The sequence below is a fragment of the Chamaea fasciata genome, unplaced genomic scaffold, assembly GCF_029207755.1.
Source record: "Chamaea fasciata isolate MVZ Bird 193981 ecotype frontalis unplaced genomic scaffold, bChaFas1.0.hap1 SCAF_9, whole genome shotgun sequence".
Classification (NCBI taxonomy): Eukaryota; Metazoa; Chordata; class Aves; order Passeriformes; family Sylviidae; genus Chamaea; species Chamaea fasciata.
In genome coordinates this window covers 17,737,598-17,758,878 of record NW_027094094.1, presented here as the reverse complement: position 1 = coordinate 17,758,878, position 21,281 = coordinate 17,737,598, and the positions used below count along the sequence as shown (strand labels likewise).

Genomic DNA, 21,281 nt, shown 5'->3' with positions numbered 1-21,281 from the left:
TCTAGGACTTCCCACCCTCAAAATTGAGATTTGCTTCAGATCAACTCAGCTTTTTTATCTTCTTTTATTCTTATCCCACTCTTGCATTTCAGCTGGTTGACTTTTCTGGACATTTCTCTCTCAAAAGTACTTATAGAGAGCAGGGTCTTTACTCCTCATGGTGTTGGTGACTCTTGAGCAGTCATTTAAGCACTACAAGCAGCTAACAACTTCTCAGCATCTCTGGGCATGTTGTAAGTCTTTGCACCTTCATAAGCACCTCTTAGAAACACTGAGGTCTTTGGGTCTAGAGCACCACCGAGGTGATGCTTAGTGTTACAAATTTATGAAGTTCTGGTTTCTCTCTAGAGATCATTTTGCCTACTTTCTTTGTATATATCCTGCTGGATATATACAAAAAGCATATTTTCTAGTATTTTTGATGACAGTAAGGCCTCTACTGAAAGGAAAGAAAACAGAGACCAACTAGCTGTAGAAAAGTCATAAGAGTTTGTTGTCTTGCAATCTAAAAGCATAAAGCAATTCTTGATTCTCTTTTTCCCTTTCAGTGCAGTTTCTGCATTCGTAGAGAGAGAAAACTCATTAATTCTGATATAAATATATGCAAATAAATTTATTAATATAGGAAATGGGAAAATCAGTTATTGCTTCCTTTATAAATAATACAGGCTTAAGTTTTAAAGATATTACTTTTCCCTAAAATGAATTAGACAGCCAGGGAAAAAATCACATTTTTTCGTGGTGGTAATATCTTTAACCAGATTTGTCGCGCTAACAGCATTTCCTATGTATATATTATTTTTATTTAATACAGGTAATCTTTTTATTACAAATCATATTGTTTCTCAGGAGATTACCACCAGCTCTCATAAAAGCTGCAAAAAAAGATGAAAAAGCATCAATCACCACCAGACACAGCACACTGTGTGCAGATTAAATATACAAAGCCCTTTAATATGCTTCAATGAGATACTTGTTAGCTGTTGATTTATTTATAGTCCTCCTTCTACTCTGTTTTAATTTCAATTTGAATTTGACTCCAAGGGTCCCTGCCTAATAATGATCAAGAGCAAGATGACCTTGTGCATCAGATTAACTCCAGATAGGCTTGCTCATGTGATTAGCCACTTTTTCACTCTGTCCCTTGAATGGGTGTGGGAAGGCTTCACAATTGTCACTGGTGTAAGGAAGAAGGACAAGGAGCTAGACCAGAACTATGCTGTCATTTAGAGATGAGGCTGGACCAGAAGCCTGAGCAGAATTCACCTTAGGAGAAAGAGGGGTGGGATCTTTCCACCTGGAATATATGTTAAGTTTTGGTGTGAATGTATCTCAAAAGACAAGCAAGGAATGGGGCTTCTGCACTTGGGGTTTATTGACTACTGTCTTCTGATAACTTATCCATGAAGGTATCTTCTCCCTAAAAAAAGATATGGCAAAAATTACTTCTTGACTTGCAGTTGCCAGACTGAGCAGAGCAGATCTAAAGGAGTTGCAACCTAAGTGAGCAAGGACGCAGGGGGAGCCAAAAGGGCAGTGGTTCTTGGCATCAGAAACCCATGTGGGAGCTGCTGCTGGCATTCATCTGATCCATGGGAATGCGATCCGATCCTCACAACATAAGTGCATAAATGTTGTTTGCCTGTGTAATAGATTGCAAGTCAAAACTTCAGCTGATTGTTACTGTGCAAAATTACAACGTCCTCCTCATCTGGCACATGCAACAGTCTACAGGCAGAGAACAGACTAACTGGAGATTTCATTTTCCTGAGAGGTCAGCCATAGACAGAACATGGCTGCAGCTCATATCTTTAACAGACTGGCTCTAGCACCTCATCTGTGTTTCAGTGTCTTCATTATACAATCCCACTAGCTTATTCTTTTTGCCCAGGGAAGCAGCTTTGAGGATTGAACGGTTGAGGGTGAGCAATCATTTATACATGTTCACTGTACTCATTCTTATGTATTCATTAAAGGAACTCATTCTATCTCTGGCAATCTCTCTTGAGCCCTGGCAGTGGGCTGTAGAATTATGTCCCATGACATATAATCCAAATTAATTGACCCCAATTAAAATATCTATATTAGCCTGGCAGCACTGTTGCCAGCACCTGAACTAGGCATTGAGAAACAAAAGTTCTGTCACTTTAAAAGAGTTAAAAAGTCAGCTTTCCTCTAAAATAGTTTGGTGTTTCTGACAAACTCATTCAGGTCATCTCCAAAAACCAAAAAAACCTGATTATTATTTGGTTACTTCCATTATTAAAGAAATTTTGTGTTACATTAAATTCTTCCATACTCCACGTAGAATTCCATACGTAAACCTGGACTTTCACAAATGCATTCAGTATCTGAAATCCCATTAGGAAATTCTGTAGGAAAAATGGTTTCATTTGAAGGCATATATCCTTCATTCATTCAGTGACTTTTATTTTCATTTCCTCTTGAGGCCTTAGTTCAGAATGATGTCCGGGGATACTAAGGCCACTTTTGTCTAGTGTTTGACTCTCATCAATCTAAACTTGTTCAAATATTCTCAAGATGTAAGGTAGTTTTTATCTCCTTCATTACTCACCAGTCCAGCTTGGGTTCCAGAAATTCTTTTTTCTCTCCTCTTTATGCTGTCCTTCCTTCCCACACAGAATGACCAGTCCCTGCACACTCCTGTGCACCGGGCCTTTCCTGTTTTCCTGGATCTAATTAATGTTGCTTCAGTGGTAACCTCCCCTTCTCCAAGGATTTTTTTCACACGAGAATTGCACATAAGATTGTTCACAACTGTTTGGGTCACAAGTGTAGTGCTCTATTGCTTGCAAATCATTCTGGGATGAAATAAATTACTTGCTTTCAGAAGCACTAAAAATGGGCATGGGGATATTCTCAAGCTGGCCATGATGGCTCCTGCTTGCCTCTGCTATTGCAGGCTGTGCTAAGACTCCAAGATTTATGGCCTCTCAACATACACAAATCAGGACTAAGATAACTCCTAACTAGACCACAATATATGGAGCTGGGACAGATCTTGAGACATCCCCTTATCAATCATGGGATAAAGGACATTGCAAAATTGGCTAAGATACTTTTAATTTAACAGAATACTCAGACTGAAGTCTTTTTTTCTGTCTCCACTCCACAGGGTGGGAGTTTTGATGTTGCAGACCGGATGTTTCACAGTGTCAAGAGCACATGGGAATCAGCATCAAGGGACAACATGAGTGATGTCAGGGAGCTCATCCCTGAATTCTTTTACTTGCCAGAGTTCCTAACCAATGCAAATCACTTTGAACTTGGTAAGTTCTAGGAGGGACATAAGTGTTCCTTCCAGCATCCTATCGAAAGGAAAGATCCAGATCATATGTTGAGTGTTGGTCTCTGGACTATGTGGATTAGTCTTTCTAACAATGAGATCAATTTTTTTTCAAATAACACTACAAGAATACAAGATTCTGACAAGTAAATTATGTCAGAAGATCAAAGTTTCCAGCCCAGGAAAAAACAAGTAGTTCCTATTAATTTCTGGGCAAAAGAATTACACGTTTTGTCACACAAAGTAGAGTTTTTTATAATCAATCTAGTTGACTGCTTTTGAAAGTTTGGCCTGTATTTTCATATCTGTGTAACTATTAAAGGTGTACTATTCTTTTGGAGATATGTCAGTTGTTAAATGGTGTTGGTGAAAGATGGTTTTGTTTTTGTTTTTTTTTTAAATCTGCATGACATCACAAGGTGATTAGTTTCCAAACGTCTCATCTTCAAAGGTTCTGGACAACTCAGATGAACTTAATATATTTTCCTTGTCCTCAAGCAGCATCACAATCCCCCCTGAATGTACATTGTCTCTAGACCTTTCTGCATCCATGATGAAGTCTCAGAGAGAATCCAGAAAAAACACTATTCAGAAATAGTCATGGCAGTTCTGATTCACTTCACTTTATAGGACTTTCATGCCATTTGCAATGCAAAGTTGCTTTCTTTAATAGACACTGGGTGGTTAACAATTAAAGCAGAGGAAAAATACGTGAAAAATCATCCCGACTTTGTGACAGCAGAGGCAACTTAACCCATGAAATCTAGCTGTAATTGTATATAAGATATCAGGGAAATGAGGCATGCTAAAAGATAGTAATGTTTATATTTATACATAAGAACAAGAAAAAAAAATCTGTTAGAAGTTTGTTAAAAGAAAGAATTAGGGTAATTTCCTCCAGAGAGAAGGCCAAGAAACAAAGTCTGACTGAAATCAAAATACAGAGACTGACCTGAGTGGAATTGGGTGGGGGGACCTAAAGGGCACCAGAATCTTGCCAGTGGAGAGCCAATATACAGGAAGATTTTAAAATAGACAAAGCCAAGAACCCGAATCTGTTCACTGCTAAATTGTAGGGAAACTTGTGGTCCCAGACCTGAACCTCAATTTAGATTTGAATTCATCCAGTTGCACAACACTGTGCTCTGAATTAAGAACATATGCTCACCTTCTGAAAGGAATCAGGTTGCAAAGCACTTGAGAACAAAATCCCTTTCAGTAGCTGCTTTGGTAGGAATATTTGGCAGTTAGGCCCACAGGATTATGTATAAAAAGAAAGTTGTGCAAACACATTTGTCTTGTCTACGTTTTCATTCTGTACTAAAATGGTTTATGCTGAGGACATGCATATTTTTACTGCATTAGTGACAATTACTAGCACATCTTCTCACAGCTTTATTACTGGATCAGAAACCCCAGAAGACTGGTTTTTCAGTCTTCTATGGCACTGAATTTGATGAACGTGAAGCTGCATGTGAGAAAATCACCTCAATTTCCTTTGACTTCAGCATTTTAATAAAGTTGTTCCTATTTTCAGTGTGTCTGATTCTTGTTTTGGATTCTCCCTTTGTAATTCCTGCAGGCTGCATGCAGGATGGAACAGTGCTGGGAGATGTGCAGCTTCCTCCTTGGGCAGATGGGGACCCCCATAAATTCATTCTCCTGCACAGACAGGTCAGTGAATATAAAGATCTGTGACAGAATGCTACCTGGGTACCACTGAAAATGAAGCTCTGAAGGCCAGAGTCACAAATGAAAGTGTTGGATCCAAATGCATCCTGCTTTTGTGAAATCTGTGTTGGTTCTGAGCTTTGCATGTCTGTTTCTCTGTCTAAAAATTAACCTTGAATCAAGACAAACTTTCCAGACCAGATGTGGATTACACATAGGTTTGTGGCATGAACATATCTCAGCCCACAAGTGTAAGAGAACATAATATAATGCACAGGAATTTATATGTGTACCATTCCATGTTGTTGCTAACAATCTGTGTGTTTATTTAAATTATTTATTTCCATCTCTGAGTCATGCCAGAACAAAAATGGGGCTTTTTTGGAGGGGTGGGGTTGGGATGGGGGAAACCTAGTGTAATTCTCTGCCCTTAATGGAGTCAACTTTGGCTATTTGAAAGCAAATAGCTCTAAGGTCCTGAGACTTACTGCAATTAGTACTACCTATTTATAGTTAGAAAGTCTTCCATGTGATGTCATCTGCTACATAGAAGTGAATGCAAGTGCAATTCTGTATAAAGATTGTGGCATTGAACTCAGACTTTGCAGCATAATATATTGGTTCAGGTCTCTCTAGTGCTCCTGCATTAATTACCCATCAAATTTCTTTGGGAGAGCTGCATGTGTGAGTGCACACATTATCCTGGTTTGTCATGTTGTTTCAGTTTTTGCCTCAGTGGGTTCTTCTCACCTCTGCTCTGCAGGTCCTGCCCTTGGGATTTCAACTTTCTCTCCCAATAATCATTTTGTAGGTGTTTATATCCAAACCTGTTGATACAACCAGCTTTTCTATTTTGGTATCTCCAAATAAGCCTCTCCTCAGTTGACCTCTCCAAATGCTGGCTTAAATCCTCTGACCTCCTTACTACCCTAACTTCTTCTTTTGAACAAAACCAGGGTCATACTCTTATTTTGTAAATACTTTTCTTCACTGTTCTCTGAACCATTACCAGCACCCACAATGCTCCCCCTAAGTTACCATTACTTTCATAGAATCATAAAATGGTTTGGGTTGGAAGAGACCTTAAAGATCTCCTAGTTCCAACCCCTCTGCCATGGGCAAAGGACACCTTTCACTAGACCAGGTTGCTCAAAGCCCCATCCAACCTGACCTTGAAACTCTTTGGCTTGCGAACGACTGAGTATGAGAGAGAGCCAGTTCAACTCTGGTTGCATTCACACACTTTCAGGTTACTCCTGTGAGTGAGCATGGATATGATCTGAGCCTGTGCTTGCCTACATTTTTTTGTGCAGTACTCCTCCCTTTCTTTGTTTTTTGGGTTTTTTAATGACTGTTGCTTATATAGTGTGACTTTTGATCATATAGTGAGATATTTCATCTTTTCATATAAGAGATTAAGAGGCTGTCTTTAGTTTCTATTTTGAATTTATGACCTGAACACTTCACTTTAAATTGGTGTCAGAACAATAATACAAAAAAGTATTTAAAGGAAGGTACATTTCTATCTTGCTGCTTTACCTATTTTGAAATGGATAACTCTTGTTATGGATAACCTACTAAAAATTTTATCTTCAATCATTTAGAAATTACAGTCATCTACCAGAGTGTTTTTCCCGAAGAACTGAAATGCAGATTAAAAGCCGTGTTCAAAATGCTTAACTTCCTGTGCATATACAATAATAGGCATTACTGAGACAGACATCTCTGAAGTGGTGTAGAGAGTGACTTAGAGGGTCAGAGCTCTGTTCACACTGAAAGGTGATGGAAGGGAAGAGCTTTTATCAGTGCCCATGACCATGTCATGATACAGTTACTAGGAGGAAGGAGATCCTCATTTAAGTTTTGTGTAGACTGGAAGTACAGTCCTGTACTGAAGACTGTACTTTGCTGCTGGAAGTACAGTCCTTGCTGAAATGAAGAGTTGAGTCCAGTGAATGCCCTATCTCCTACCTAGTGTAAATGGGTTTTGGCCATTGAGGTCAAATATGCAACCGTTCCCTCATATTTCTTAGTGGTTCCGTGGAAGGCATGGAGGTTTTGGGGCTGTCTGGTTCCTTTTACTGCTCTGTCTTGTGGTTTTCCAAGGTGCTCAATCTCTTTCTTCCAGTTCCCCAAATATGGGAAAGCTAACACTGTCCTTCCCTACCAGCTGTGCTGGAGACAAAAAGCCATGTATGACTGAAAGATGCTGCAATTTTACAGTGATGCTTTTAAAAGAAAAACATAGGGAGATATACTGTCTATTCTGTTGTGGGTTGCTTAGAGTGTAAACTACTGAGCTCCTTGCTGCTTGTGTGATGGGGAACACTTCAAATGCACCTTGGATACAATGGAGAAATCTGCTTTTACCTTGAGCTTTACAGTAATGGTTCAGTTTGGAAATGAAACTACAGTCATCCCTGCATAGCATGGATTTGCTGTCACTGTAGAATGATCACAGATGGGATGAACTAGATTTGTTTGGATGAAATGAAAGAAAAACCGCACTCCAGTTGTGTGGTCCAGAAGCTGGTTGCATTCAGCCTGCGGGAGCAGTCCAGATTTAGTTGGAAGTAAAGCCCCGAGAGCACATTTTATGTGGATACTGGGTGCTCTCTACCATTTGTCTACAGAACTGCTTCCACTGGGCTGCACTATTTAGTAACTTTGGCACAGCTGATAAATTAATTTAAATCTCAAATAGAAACAGCTTAGCAAATGAAAGATCATGTTTATAGACTTGTGTTCTTAATAATTTGATCAGATTTCCTGTACAGTGAGTGCAATATAGTCTCTTCAACCATAGCTGATACTAGGTACACAGAGGAGTGCAAGAAATCTTAATTAACCTGCTTGGGAGACTTTGTCTAACAGTGAAGTGAAGAGTCAAAGATCTTGAATTCTGAAACATGAGGGTTTCTGTCTCCTCTGAAATCATCCACGAGGCTGGAGGTACTAATTACTGGTATTGTGGCCATTTTTTGGAGGCTTCACAGTGAGTTTGGTGCATAAAACAGATTGAGGTTTACACTGTTCTGAGGTTCAACTATTGCTTTCAATATTATGACAGCAAAGAATTGTTCTTGACATAAAACTCTGAATAGCTTCCTGTTTCATGCTGAATAAGTTAGGAATCTAGTCCACTAAATAAAAGCACTTACTTCCTCCCTAAACCACAAGTTCTCCCTCCCTGGCTGGGCTTGCCATAGTGCTCAGTGAAATACTGAGAGGCTGCACAGTTACAGCTCTGTTAGTTGCTTTGTTTTGCTTTGGCAGGAATGCCAGTCAAAATTTACAGTTTGTAATTGATGGACTAACTGCTTTTATTAATAAGAATGAGTTCTGAGTTCAGGGACAAATTGTACACTGTGCTTGTTCTGTGAGCTGCCCTGTGATCATTATAGCTGTGGGCAGGGTCATTTACACCAGCTGCACTGGGCAACTGCCTGCTCTGTGAAATGAGCCATTGTTCTGGATCCCGTTAGTTTATTTCTGCTGTGCTCTGAGCGGGCTGGTCTGCTTGGAAGACCTTTCACTGAACATCAGGGATTACTCAGTCAAATGATTCGGAGATAGGAAAGTGCTTTTAATAATGCTTGACACTGCTGCTTGAATCATTGGGCAAGAATCTTTGGGAATGCGAAAAATTTGGTGAGGCAGGTGATGGCAGGAGCAGTAGTATTTAGTGAAGCCTCATGGGTATATCTAGCTAACCTGGTGGTAGGCACAGGTTCAGCTTAAACTTGTGTTCTCTGCATATGAATATGCTGTCTGGGTCTTCCAAGCGGAACTGTTCCTCTGTGACTGCATTCAGCTCTCTATGGAGCCCAAATTTAGGTGGATGTATTACCTTGCAGCACCTCTTCCAGTCTTCTCCAGTAGTAGTTGTTCATTCTGTCCTATTAATCCATGTGCCAATCACGGTGGGTGCAAAGACCTGTGGAATGCTTTCATTTTGCTTTGTGGAACCTACCTCTTTTGTCTCTGAGGATATTGCTCCTGCTGTTAAGTCAAACATGTGGCACTCTGTCCTTCTGTTACTTGTGGAGGTCCAATTTAGTCTCTCTTAGTGTTTTATGAGGATGTGCTGAGAATGGTGGTAGTGAGGAACTGAAAGTGTGATGATTGTCTTGCAGAGAATTTGTCTCCAGCAAGGATCGGAAAGCAGTAATGCATTTGTAATGAATACAGTCTGGCAAATTAAGTCTTTTTTTTTTTTTTTTTTCGTTTTCAGGCACTGGAAAGTGACTATGTCAGTGCACACCTTCATTGCTGGATAGACCTTATTTTTGGCCACAAGCAGCATGGCTCAGCTGCAGTGGAGGCAGTAAACACCTATCACCCTTACTTCTATGGAGACAAGATGGACCTCAACAACATTAAAGATCCTCTGATTAAGAGCACTATCCTCGGATTTATCAGCAACTTTGGACAGATACCAAAGCAGGTACCACTTTATCATGAGAGAACATAATCTATCTTGATCTTACAGTATTTTGACTGGAAACCAGTAATAGTAACTTAAATCAGAAACACCTGATTTAAATCTGCTGGAAGATGAGCTATAGGCTTTTCCAGATTGTGTACTACATCAGTATGCACCCCAACTTTCTAACCATGCTGCTCCTGTTGTATGCTGCAGCATCAACTAGGGGTTCTGCTCCTTCAGTATAGTCACACAAGTAATCACTAGTCTGGGAATGGGTGTAGTCAACTAAAACTCAGCTCAAAGTCTCACCTGTGCTTTTCTTTCTTGTCCAGAATTGCTGGGTTTAGTTTTCTGTCTCTCTGAAGGAGGGATGTAGTCTGATGAAAATGTAGTATGCGCAAACTTTATTTTAATTAAGAGGTTCATGTATAGTGGTCCTGGAGTTTGTGATTAAGGATTTAAGCAGATGTTTCTCCTGCATGGTCTTGCAAATAGAGATTTATTTTTCAGTGGCATTTCTTTGTTCTAGCTCTTCACAAAACCACATCCATCTAGGAATGTTCAAGGGAAAACTTCAGCAGGAAGAGAGACTGGGCTGTTCCTTCACTCAAGTGGAATTCTTCCTCCTTTTGTGAGCAGTCTGCAAAATCTGAAGCTCTCACCAATTACCATAAAAGGTGCTGCAGGGGCTGTGTTCCATTTTCTGAGCTAAGAAGTACACAATTCTTAGATGGGATGAATCTGGATTTACAAGATCACAAAAGTAGTCATGCAGTTTTGCACAAGTTGGTTCGATTAAGATCCCTTCTGCCAACTGTGATCTTTGTATCTTTGTATTAGGAGTGGGCACTGAAAACTTCTTCAAACTTCTATTGTAGAGTTTGGAACAATGTTTTTTGAAAAGACATCACCCTCTCCACATGGATTTATGTGGTCCACTGGAGAGGAGCGTTCCCACTGCTGTGTGTGGAATTCCAGTTTCAGAGTGGATTTCTGTCTGTGGGCCTGGCCACAGCACTGAGCCCAGATGTGAGACTTGCCAGCCTCCACACAAGCTGTGCAAGGAAAAAACTTAACATAAGTGTTCTAAACCCAACAGAAGTAAGTGTTTTCTCTGTCTTGCCAGACTATCCCAAGGGAGCTATTGGGCACATTGTTCATACAGAGAAAGGCATTCTGGCCGTCGAAAAAAATAAAATTTTGATTCCTCCTCTTTGGAGCAAAACATTCTGCTGGGGATTTGAGGACTTCACCTGCTGCTTTGGCAACTATGGATCCGAGAAGGTAAATAAGAAAAACTCTAAGAATTCAAGAATTATTATATGTTGTGGTCTTTGACTGGTTTGGGCATCCATTTCACAGGCTGTGGGGGAGCTGATTTTAGAGGATGCTGTACAGGACTTTCTCTCAGTTAAGCTTCTTGAAGAATCTCAAGTTGGATATGCAAGTTAGTGTAAAATGATTTTACACTGTTCAAAAACATGGCATTTGCCTCTAAATTATCTCAAGTTTTCCATCCAGTGGTTGTGTTGTCCATAGGTCATAAGGACAACACAAGGTCTCCTGGTCACTGATTGGAAATTTCATTGTGCAGAAATTTCTGCTGAAATTAAGACAGAACCATCTGTCAATTCCCCTCTGGCTCCAGCATAACCCAGTGCATTCATTCAAAATAATGAAGTTAACACTCTTACTTCTTTGCTGTTAAAAATAAATGGTCTATATCATCACACTGCTTGTTAGGGCACTTGACAGATCTAGTTTCTTCCTCTGCCATAAATACACTGATTTTTGGATGTATTTGGAATAATGTTATGCAAAGAATTGTGAGTTAGCTTAGGTACTAGAATAGCATAACATGTAATTCAACAAGATACTGACTTGGATATTTGTGCAAGTGACATTCATTATGTTTTTACCAACATACCCAAAGTCAATGGAAATGAAAAAGCCATGAGATTTATTTTAATTTCTGCTCCCTGTCTAATAAAATCAGTGCTTAGCAGTTCATAGGGTTGCTGCAGGCATCAATTATTCAGTTTGTCACTTCAAAACTCAGGGTGATGCTGAGCATAGTGAGTGTTATTACACAGTCATTGTGAGTAATAGTTGGGATTCCAACTTGAATTTTCTCTGGGTCAACAGTGCCAGTGGACATGAGCTTGTAAGAGATTTTAGTCCTTGTTCTAAGTAGATAAAGGTTTGTTCTATCTGCGGTAGACGTTTTGTAGCTGTGCCATCCAACTCCACCAGAATCATTGGCACCAGAGTGTTGTCCCAGTTGTGTGGGGTAGAGCTAAAGCAGAATGTGCAGGAAGATGGTTGTGTTGTAATTGTAGCAGGGTGTAATAGACCTGACACTGCTTTAGGCTGATTTGGGTGCTGCTAACAGAGCACGGAATGGAATTCAGTACTTTGTCTTTTGGCTTTTCCATTCACAACCTGAGACTTTCTTTTAATCAACATGGAATGATTGCCTTCTGTAACAATATGGTGGCAGAATGAGCTTTCCTGAAGTTGTATAGGAAGTGTGGCACAAGAGAAATTGGGACCCAGATCTCCTAAGATATAAGATACTGAGCTTAGTTCAGCATTCCTGTTTGGCCCCTGGAAGATGGCAGAGCTGCATGCAGCCACAGCCTGTGCATGTCCATATGTTCACATCTGTGCTCACATAGAGACTGGTTATAATGAACTTTTCTTTCTTAGATTTAAAATATGGAGGGTCAGTTTTGAAAACTGAATCTGTCATTTGGTAACAGTAAATACATGGTATCACCAGATGAGAATTTGACTTAAAGATACTTTCTTGTACAGAATGTGACTACATTTGAGTGCATGGCAGACTGGGGAAAGTGCCTCTGTGCAGTGTGTCCTTCAGCAACTACCATAATCACATCTGGAACAAGCTCAGTTGTGTGTGTCTGGGAATTCTCCCTGGTCAAGGACAAAGTGAAATGTCTAAACCTGCGACAGGTAAGTGCTGTAGCTCTTCTGCTATGGAAACTTAATGAAACACAGAAGATAAAGTTTTTATCTTTCAGATGATTGTCAGAAGAAGCACCTTTGTTGAATAAGAAGGCAGGGAAAAAACGGTAACAAGCAATATCATGTGACAGCTTGTATCAGGGCAGGAGCTGATAATACGCCTTACACCATAGCTGTGAGTGTCACTTTGGTGGATATTTTCCCTTTAGCAGCATTGCCAAAGTTCATCATGATAAAAGTAATAATGAAGATAAGGCATATTCTCCTCTCTTGAAGTGCAGCCCTTGGGTTATTTTCAAAACCAAGTATCACCTGGAGGTGCTTATAATTTGTTCTGGGCTGCTACAGCAATGGACAGGATCTCTAAAACATCCTGAAAACTTAGCTGGTAGAGATGAAGGCTCAGCCAGAGAAAGTTCTTAATTCTTTTTTCTCAGAAGATAAAAGGTTTATCTCTCACCCTGTGAGGGAAGGATGCACCCAATAAAAATGCTATCATTTTTGTCCTCATTATCCAAAGCCCTTTAGTGGCTGTTGATTTAGAACTCATCTATAGTCATCAACCACCTGTAGAGATGCTATTTCATTTACAGAATTGAATTCTCTTGCAGGATTTGTGTGTTTCAGCTATGGTGAGTTCTCAGCTTTACGAGTAAAACTAGAGTACACCACTGTCATATCTGGAAGGTAGCATGGCATCCCTAAAGAAATTAAGAGACTCTTGATTTAAAAACTGTTACTTTTACACAGACAGAAGATTCATTGATCAGCAAGGTCTCCAAATGTCAGAAGCTTCTTCTGTTCATTTTTTCTGGAGGGGTCTTCAGATGATATTTCTGTGCTCTTCATACCTTGAGCCAAAAAATATTTTATTTGTCATTAAATGAAGTGAAAATTTCATTGTCTGCTGGGATGCCAGAGAAGTATTTAGATCTTCATTTATGAGAAATTCCTGTTGGAATTCATGTTGAAATTACTGGGGGAAACTGTTTTAGAGCAGTCTCTCTTTTGAGGTTTATGATGTTGGATGCTGTAGAAGACAGATATATGAGACAAGATCTGATGACCTTTTAATCCAGCTGGTTATTATTCCAAAGGAGGACATGAAAATAGAAATGGAAGAACTAGCAGTAGAGAAAAGCATAAGCAATAATTTTCATCAGCATCTAAACTATACCAGTCAGGGGGTCAGTCTGAGTTTCAGGCAACCAAAGAGGCTGTCTTTTATCTGCATTATAATGTCTCTTTAAAAATCTAAAATCAGCTTTGCTGATGTGTTCCTCTGTGATTAATCTGGTATTACCCAAAATCCACAAAGTGGTATGAGATCATGCAATGACAAATTCTATATTTTTTCCTTTACTTTGCTAACGGAGGCTTTTTTTCTTTTAATGACTGTCTGGACTGGATGTAAACTTGAACTATGGTTCTAAATGTCTTCCAGTGAATTACTTTTTGCTTTCATGTAATTCACTGTTTCATGGTGGCTGCTTTTTCTGCTGAACAAAAAAATTTCCTGAGAGAGTGAGCTTTGCTTAAGAACAGCTTATGTGCTATAAAGTGGATGCTATTCACTTACCAGCTGTCTCATGGGACTCACACATTCTGGTTTGGAATGTAGTAAAGTACAGAAACTATAATTCTGCAGAAAAAGTAGCTTTTGCCTCTCTAGTGGGATCTGCTTCCACAGTTTTGTGGAACACTAAAGATTGAGCCTAATTGCCTCAGTATTGATCCATGCAATTTACTAGCAGAGGGATCTGGCGATCCAGTCTCCAAAATTTCTGGGCCAAATGAAACACATGAGCAAGGTTTCCTGCCTCACAGACCTCTCAGGAAGGTGTGGAGCAAATATGCTGCAGGATATTAACGAAAAATCTGTCAGTCTTTGCAGAATGATAATGAAAATATGTAGGGAGCCAAAGGCATGAGACATTTTTTCATGAATGTGCATTGAGACTGCTGGGTTGAGGCTGATACTGTAATTGTGTGCAGATCTATCCCTCTCTTCCACACTCAGCTTGTATTTAAAGTGTTTCACTGCCAAGTAGGATCCTCATGGGTTAAAATAAAAGGGAAAAAATATTTTAGTGGAACTTGTGCAGGAGCTTAGCTTGGCTTGATTTGGCAGTTTGGATGCTTTTACACTGGATATGTTTTCTTTTATGCTTTGGAGAAAGGAGAGGAAATTTTGAGCCCTTGAACCTGCCTTGTCCCAGCCTTTTTTGCAGCAGTCTTGTACAGTTTTCAAGTAGGGGCACTTGGTTATGCCCAGTCCTTTGTAAAAACAATATTCTATAGCCAATCCAAAGCTATCACTGAACCTTCTTTTCCATGCTTAGGTGACAGTGTTTCTGACTTCTGAAAACCCCAGTTAGAAACCTAATTTTGTGCCTGTATTTATAGCTGACAGTTCTTGTGAATGGAATAAGCCCCAAGCTGAAAGTCATCCCTTGCAGTTGGGGGTCACCTTCAGTAATGCAGAGCCTGCTGCAGCTCAGCTTCTTCACCAGGGGATTCATGTTTCACTGCTGTTGTCCTGGTGACCTTGGCAAGTGGCAGCACATGTTAGCCAGCAAAAGCTCAGTCTCATAGTCACATGCTGGAAGGGAGGATGAGCTGTGTCCTACAAAAGCTTTCTGGTACATGTGGCTCCCCTGCTTCAGGCTGAACTGACATAAAACCTTGAAATGTGCTAATAATGTCATGGAAAGAAAGCCAGCAAGCAATATACATTTCCTTTGAAAACCAAAAAATGAAACTGTTGGGTCCGATTTTTCACAGTAAGGCAGCTAAAATATGAGCCCTGAAAGGCATTTTAGGAAAGCTGTAAAAGACTTTTTCTGTTGCCCTACAGGTTTTACTGTCATTTACTGTGGTTATGTAGCAGAAGTGTCACTTCTGTCACTTGAGAACGCTGCATGAAAAAATTGTTAGCAGCATACTTCAATCCATGCCTTCTATCTGTGCTGTTAAATTGCCTAAAGCACGTTTATTTTTAAAAGAAACTGTTTTAAAAAAAGGCTAAGTTTAACTGGGTACTCCTTATGTCCCTGTACCTATAAAACAACAACAAAAAAAGAATGTTGTGTAATGATGGAAGAGAAAGGAATTTCTACGTGGCTTTAAAGGAAGAATTCTCCATAAATCCTGTTTTTCTTCTTAACCAATATTTGAAATGTATTAGTACTTGTTCAGCTACACAGAAAGATAAGATTGAGAAGGTTACTGAAATGCATCTTGATAAATTGTATTTCAGAAAGTTTTTTTTTAAATATTGAGAAATTTCTAAGCATAAATTATAGTTAAAACTGAATGGACTGAAGTGAAAAATGATTTTTTTTTCTTTCTGAGCACAAAGCACTGTCTTAGAGTCTGAAGAGCAGGCTAAGGGCCCTGAATGACTGTGTAATTTGGGCAAGTCATATAATCTCTTGGACACTCATTTTTCCTTAACTATGAGTTGAGGACAAGGATACTTCTTTGTAATATCCCTTGGAATTTCCCCCTCATTCCCTCTTCAATTCTCCGAAGAATGACTTGCTCTTACTAAGCAAATGAGGTAGGACCATGGTTCCCTAATAAATCACACACCATCTGCTGGCTTTTCCCCACCAGGCTTTGTATGGACACACTCAGGCAGTGACCTGCCTTGCTGCATCTGTAACTTATAGCATCTTTGTGAGTGGATCTGATGACAGAACCTGCATCATCTGGGACCTGAACCAGCTGACGTTCATAAACCAGCTTCCTGCCCACGAGGAAAGCCTCGGCTCTGTTGCCATCAACAATTCAACAGTAAGATCTTCATTTATCATTTTTCTTCTGATGCATCCATGAACATTTCATGATAATGTAATGGGTGCTTTTCCCAACATAAAAACATCCTGAGAGTCTGATACATTGATTTTTTTTTTCTTTCTACAGAGATTGCTAATAGTGTTCTTAATGATGAGAGGCGAGCACTAAAAGCAACATCTTAGTCTGAGTAGCTAAATAGAAGCATCTGTGGATAGATAGATAGCAGGATTAAACAACTTTTAGTTTATGGAGCATGAAGTATAACCCTAGTACCTCCTCCTGGATTTGGCTCACCCATAACCTTGTTGCCCCTGTTTCATTAATTTCTCCTGACATTCATGCAGCAGAGCCACATCTGAGCTGCATATTCATGCAGCTGAGACATGTTAGACTGCAGTCTGCCAGCTCAGCTGACAACTGTCTTACATCTTTGCAGTGATAATACTGGCCTTTTCCTTTCCTTTCTACTCCCAGGTGTGGGGAGAGCTCCTGATAGCAGTGGGTATAAATCTGTTGAGGGCTGTGCCTGGCCAGAATAGCATGCATGTTGATAGGAAAATAGTCTGTATTGGATTGTATTGTAAACACCCTGGATGAGATTTTTTTTTTCCCCCAACCTTTTACCTCTCAAAAATGTTCCTTTCATTTTTGTTTTTTCTCTCTCTGCTAATATACTAGGACAGTGTTTCAGCTGCTCAGACAATTCGAGGTTGAATCTAGTCCTGGATATTGTACAAAAGCAAAATTGAGTACATAGCAGTAAGAAACGTGGCAGATATTCTCTACTTAGTCTGTGCCAAAACAGTCATCTCATATCAGAGCTTTATTAACCATGCAGTCTGATGGCTAGCAATTTAGGGGGGGAATTAAGTTGTCTGTTCAGTGCCAGCTCATCCCACAGTCCTAGCAGTCCTGGTTAGTGTAAAGTGGCCTGTGGCCTCACCGGGCCAGTTCAGAATATCTTGGTGGTCTCTTACGAAGTGAGCTGAAGCAGTTCCAAGCATTCAGGAATGAAGGGGTGGGCTGGCACAGAGCTGCTCGAGATCCCAAGGGGACAGAGTTCTCTCCATTCTGTACCAGCCAGTACCGGAGCCCTTTCAGTCTGTATCTGCTCTCCTGGAACTCTCCAAAAATGAGACAGTCTGTGCCAGGATCAGTCTGGTGACTGATCCAAATGACTAATCTCCACTTTATTGGAGTGCAAACGGTTAAGCTGTTTGGATAATAGTATATCAAAAGATTCATTTAATAGAGCAAAAATCTCTATAAAAGTATGACTGAAGCTTCAAAGAAAAAAAAAAAGGTCCATATCTTAGATGAAAAAATTCTTTTTGATGTTAGCAAAACAGAATACTTAGTTCTGAAATGTAATTTTTGTTTAATTCTTCTCTATATATTTATGTAAAGCTACATGAAAATAGAAGCAAAATGTTTCTTTCCATTGTGCTACAGTACTTTGAATGACACAAAATTACATGATTGGTAGCAAGGGTTTTTTCCTGAAAAATTCAGACTGGTTCAAAGCAAAGTTTTGAAGGGAAAAAAAATTGGTGGAATAAGAACCCTATATACCACTTCATTATGTGATTGTTGGAGTTGCTTGAGCATCTAGAAGTTCCATCTATAGATCCAAACCCCATGGTATTTGTGGAGCATAGACAAAATAAGAACTGCCCCAAAAAGTTTGTAAACTAAGGAGTATTGTAAAATCTTGCTGTAACTAATTATTTCAGTTAGTTTTAAATCCCTGATCCAGACCTGAAAAGCACTGTAGATCATTGCCAAATACCTGGACATCATGTACCCTCGTGCAGATATGGTAGCTGAAATTTAATCTCTCAAATTATTGGCAGCTCTGTTTTGAACATGCTATCATTTTTTTATCTCCAGAATTCTGCTCAGCAGGGTGAAGAGCCCTGACCCCAAATGAGGCAGGGGTGAAGTAAGGTGTTAGTTGACTTAAACCAGATGCATGCTGCTAATTTAAGGGCACACTGTCCTTTCTCAGAACCAGATGACTTTGCTGATGAGGTTCTATTTAGCTGATTCTTAGTATGGATCAAGAAAAGTTACGTAGAATTTCAATTAACAGCTTGTTCAAAATGCACTTTTGATTAGATCATTTACAATTGCAGCATTGGCTCTTGGTTCTGTGTGTTTCCCTAAGGACCCACTTGTGTATTTGCTCCTCATAAGCAGTCTGTGGTAAGGCTGCACCTGCATGGAATGGAGGGGAGAGGTGCCGTGCCAAGGATGTTTTCTGCATCACAAGTGCAGGTCATTGGATGCAGAGCTGGTCATTGGCCAAATGCAGAACATGGTGTAGAAATGCGATGACAGTGAGCTCCCTGTGAGGGGCAGAGGAGGATTGTGAAATCGCCAAAGGCTTTGTAACTAAGCAGGTGAACACCATACCCTTTTTTCAGAGAATGCCAATCTGTAAAACTTATAAGAGCACTAGTCCTGGCCCAGAGCCTGTGCTAGGCACTGCTTGTGCACAGCCTCTGTCCCTGACACTAGCAAGGTCAGTGTGTCAGTCTTCTTTTTGACTAAAAGCCTGGCCTTTATGGAAAACAGAAAGGGAACATTTCATTAAATATTTTCATTTAAAAATGTGGAAAAAAAACCCAAACTTGTTTCTGCATTATCTTGCTAAATCAGTAGTTTCAGGTTTCTGTGATGTAAAAATGTCAGAATTTTTAATGGAAAAAAAAGAAGTAATTTTTATTTTGTCTAGTTTATATCATCTGCCCAGAAGAAAAACAGTGGTAAGGATTTAAATCAGAGCAATTCAACAATTTCTAATCAGCATTTAAAAGTTATGAGGAGGATGAGTGTAGGACTGAGACATTTGCCCTTGCTCTGTTGCAGGGTGACATTATCTCTTGTGCGGGATCTCACCTGTACCTGTGGACAGTCAATGGCCAGCTTCTTGCAAGCATCAGCACTGCCTGCAGCCCCACCTGCCACATTGTTTGCTGCTGCTTTGCTGAAGTGATGGACTGGGACACACGCAGCATCATCATCACAGGAAGCACAGATGGAGTGGTGAGGGTAGGTGGATGGGAGAGAGGAAAAGATTCACTGTAGACTGGAGGTAGAGTTTTTTTGTTATAAATGGAGGGGCAGAGCTACTACAAGCCCATGGCACTTTCTTCACAGTGTAGCAGAGGGCAGAAAATTAAAATCAGAGTAAAATATTTGCTTCCTACCAACTTTTATCCTCCTGACAAGAGGACGTCTTGCCATTCAGGGAGAATTTTGAAAATATGCTGTCCATTCTGTGGTGATTCTGAAAGCAAAAATTCTATCACTCCTCAGAAACATGCTTGAATATGGTTTCTGAGAGTTCACAGCTCAGTGTATTAAGTCCTACCTTCTCATGAGTATGAAATTCACTGCTGATTCTGCCTCCAGTATGGTAGATGATCTTCCTGGGTTACTGGGATTTTCGATAGTGTGTCAGCCTTGCAATCCCGCCAGCTCCCTGCATACATTCCTCCAGTGTGACACCCCGCAGCACAGTGACAGAGGAGACAACTGCAAAATCTTGTTCTGGTGTTAGAAGTCCAATTCCCACCCCTTGCTGAATCCTTCTCTCACTGTTACGATCCATGCTTTTTCCATTTTTACCCCCTCACTGGCGCAGCTGTGGAAGACCAAATACAGCAATACCCCCGAGCAAGGTGCCGGGCTGAGAGTGCAGAGCGGCGCGACGGAAGAGCCGGGCAGCACAGGTACGACCGCAGCGTGCGCTGTGAACTGCAGTGTGACCCCGTGCCGTAACCCTTGTCTGCTGGTGAGGAATGAGAGGGGCTGTGAGCACCCTGGTGTGAAGGGGGGATGGTGTGGGCAACTGGTGCAGTTTTACTGTGACCAGCAACAGTGGTGGTTGGCAACGGCCCCACCTTGGGGACAGAGAGCACACCTGAGCCAGCCATCGCATGGGCACACCTGGATGAAGCTGAAGGCTTTTTTCACAGGCTCTCCCATGGGTTCTGTCAACCTCAGAAGGCCACCTTTCTGCTATGAAACCAATGGCTGGAAATAGTCCTGGCTCCAGAAAGTCCACTGCCTTGGCACCTCTAATGATGGCCTGTACTAAAGTATCCAGGCATCATGTGGGCAGTGCTAGATCCTGCTCTGGGATGGAGCAGAGAAGTTCATTGTCTTTGCCACCCTAAAAGGAGTCAGAGGTCTTTCAAACTGGTGGGAGGCCAGCAGCAGGCCCTAGTTCTTGGTGCTGTTTGTTCAAGGCTGTGTGCAGCTGAAGCTGATTCCACGGAGTTCTCACAGAGCTGAGGTTAATAAGATCATGGAACTATGGTGCTGACTGGTACTAAAAACAACTCAAGCTTGCTTCTCTGTTCTAACAAACACAGGAGCTGAAACCTGTCAGAAAGCTTTAAAGGCACATCCTAAATAGCACAGCTTTCTTCTTTTCCCAACCCTTTTTCTCAGAGAAAGGAATTGTGGTGTTATTATGTATAATTTACTCTACTTATTTGCTCTGGTCCTCATTACAAACATTCTCTATTACTTCAATTTTAGGCATGCAATTTGCATAAATATAGAGCTATAGATGTAACATCTGCAAAAAAAAAAAAAAAAAAAGATATTATAGAGTAATTGGGCATTACCACAGAGATCTTCAGAAGTGCTGTTCATGGAACTTGGCATCAACATTACTTTGATTGCTATGTGAAAATATTTCCGATATGCCTCTGTATGTTTAATGGCCTAACCAGATGCTTATCAAAACTTTTGTCATGCCTTAGAGTAGCCAGGGTGAGATGCTTCTAGGAAAGGTGTAAGAACACCTGAGATGCCCCATGTGAGATAGTCTGGCTGTGGCAACTTCATATTTGTTTTTGTTCTCATCTCTAATCGAAGACTGATTTGTCAATAAGTCAAAGCAAAAGACTTATCATTCTTTCCAAAATCCCTGTGGTATTCTGTAGTAATTTTGTGGATTCTCTTTACCTATAGAAAAGTCTCCTTTGATTTAAGAATTTCTGAAGTTCTTGTCTATAACTTCCCATGGCAGGTCTTTGCAGACATAATTGCATACGCATTTTTTTGAAC

At 40.4% G+C, this 21,281-nt stretch overlaps 1 protein-coding gene across 1 annotated transcript in view; it reads left to right on the top strand.

Moving 5' to 3' along the window:
• Positions 1 to 21,281, top strand: part of WDFY4 (WDFY family member 4) — a 113,438-nt gene that overhangs the window by 89,754 nt on the left and 2,403 nt on the right. Inside the window, exons 51-59 of the mRNA XM_066191271.1 lie at positions 3,137 to 3,290; positions 4,890 to 4,981; positions 9,213 to 9,425; positions 9,937 to 10,084; positions 10,534 to 10,691; positions 12,225 to 12,383; positions 16,014 to 16,193; positions 19,068 to 19,250; positions 19,846 to 19,933. Coding sequence (XP_066047368.1) covers positions 3,137 to 3,290; positions 4,890 to 4,981; positions 9,213 to 9,425; positions 9,937 to 10,084; positions 10,534 to 10,691; positions 12,225 to 12,383; positions 16,014 to 16,193; positions 19,068 to 19,250; positions 19,846 to 19,933 — 1,375 coding nt within the window. The remainder of the gene's footprint in view (positions 1 to 3,136; positions 3,291 to 4,889; positions 4,982 to 9,212; positions 9,426 to 9,936; positions 10,085 to 10,533; positions 10,692 to 12,224; positions 12,384 to 16,013; positions 16,194 to 19,067; positions 19,251 to 19,845; positions 19,934 to 21,281) is intronic.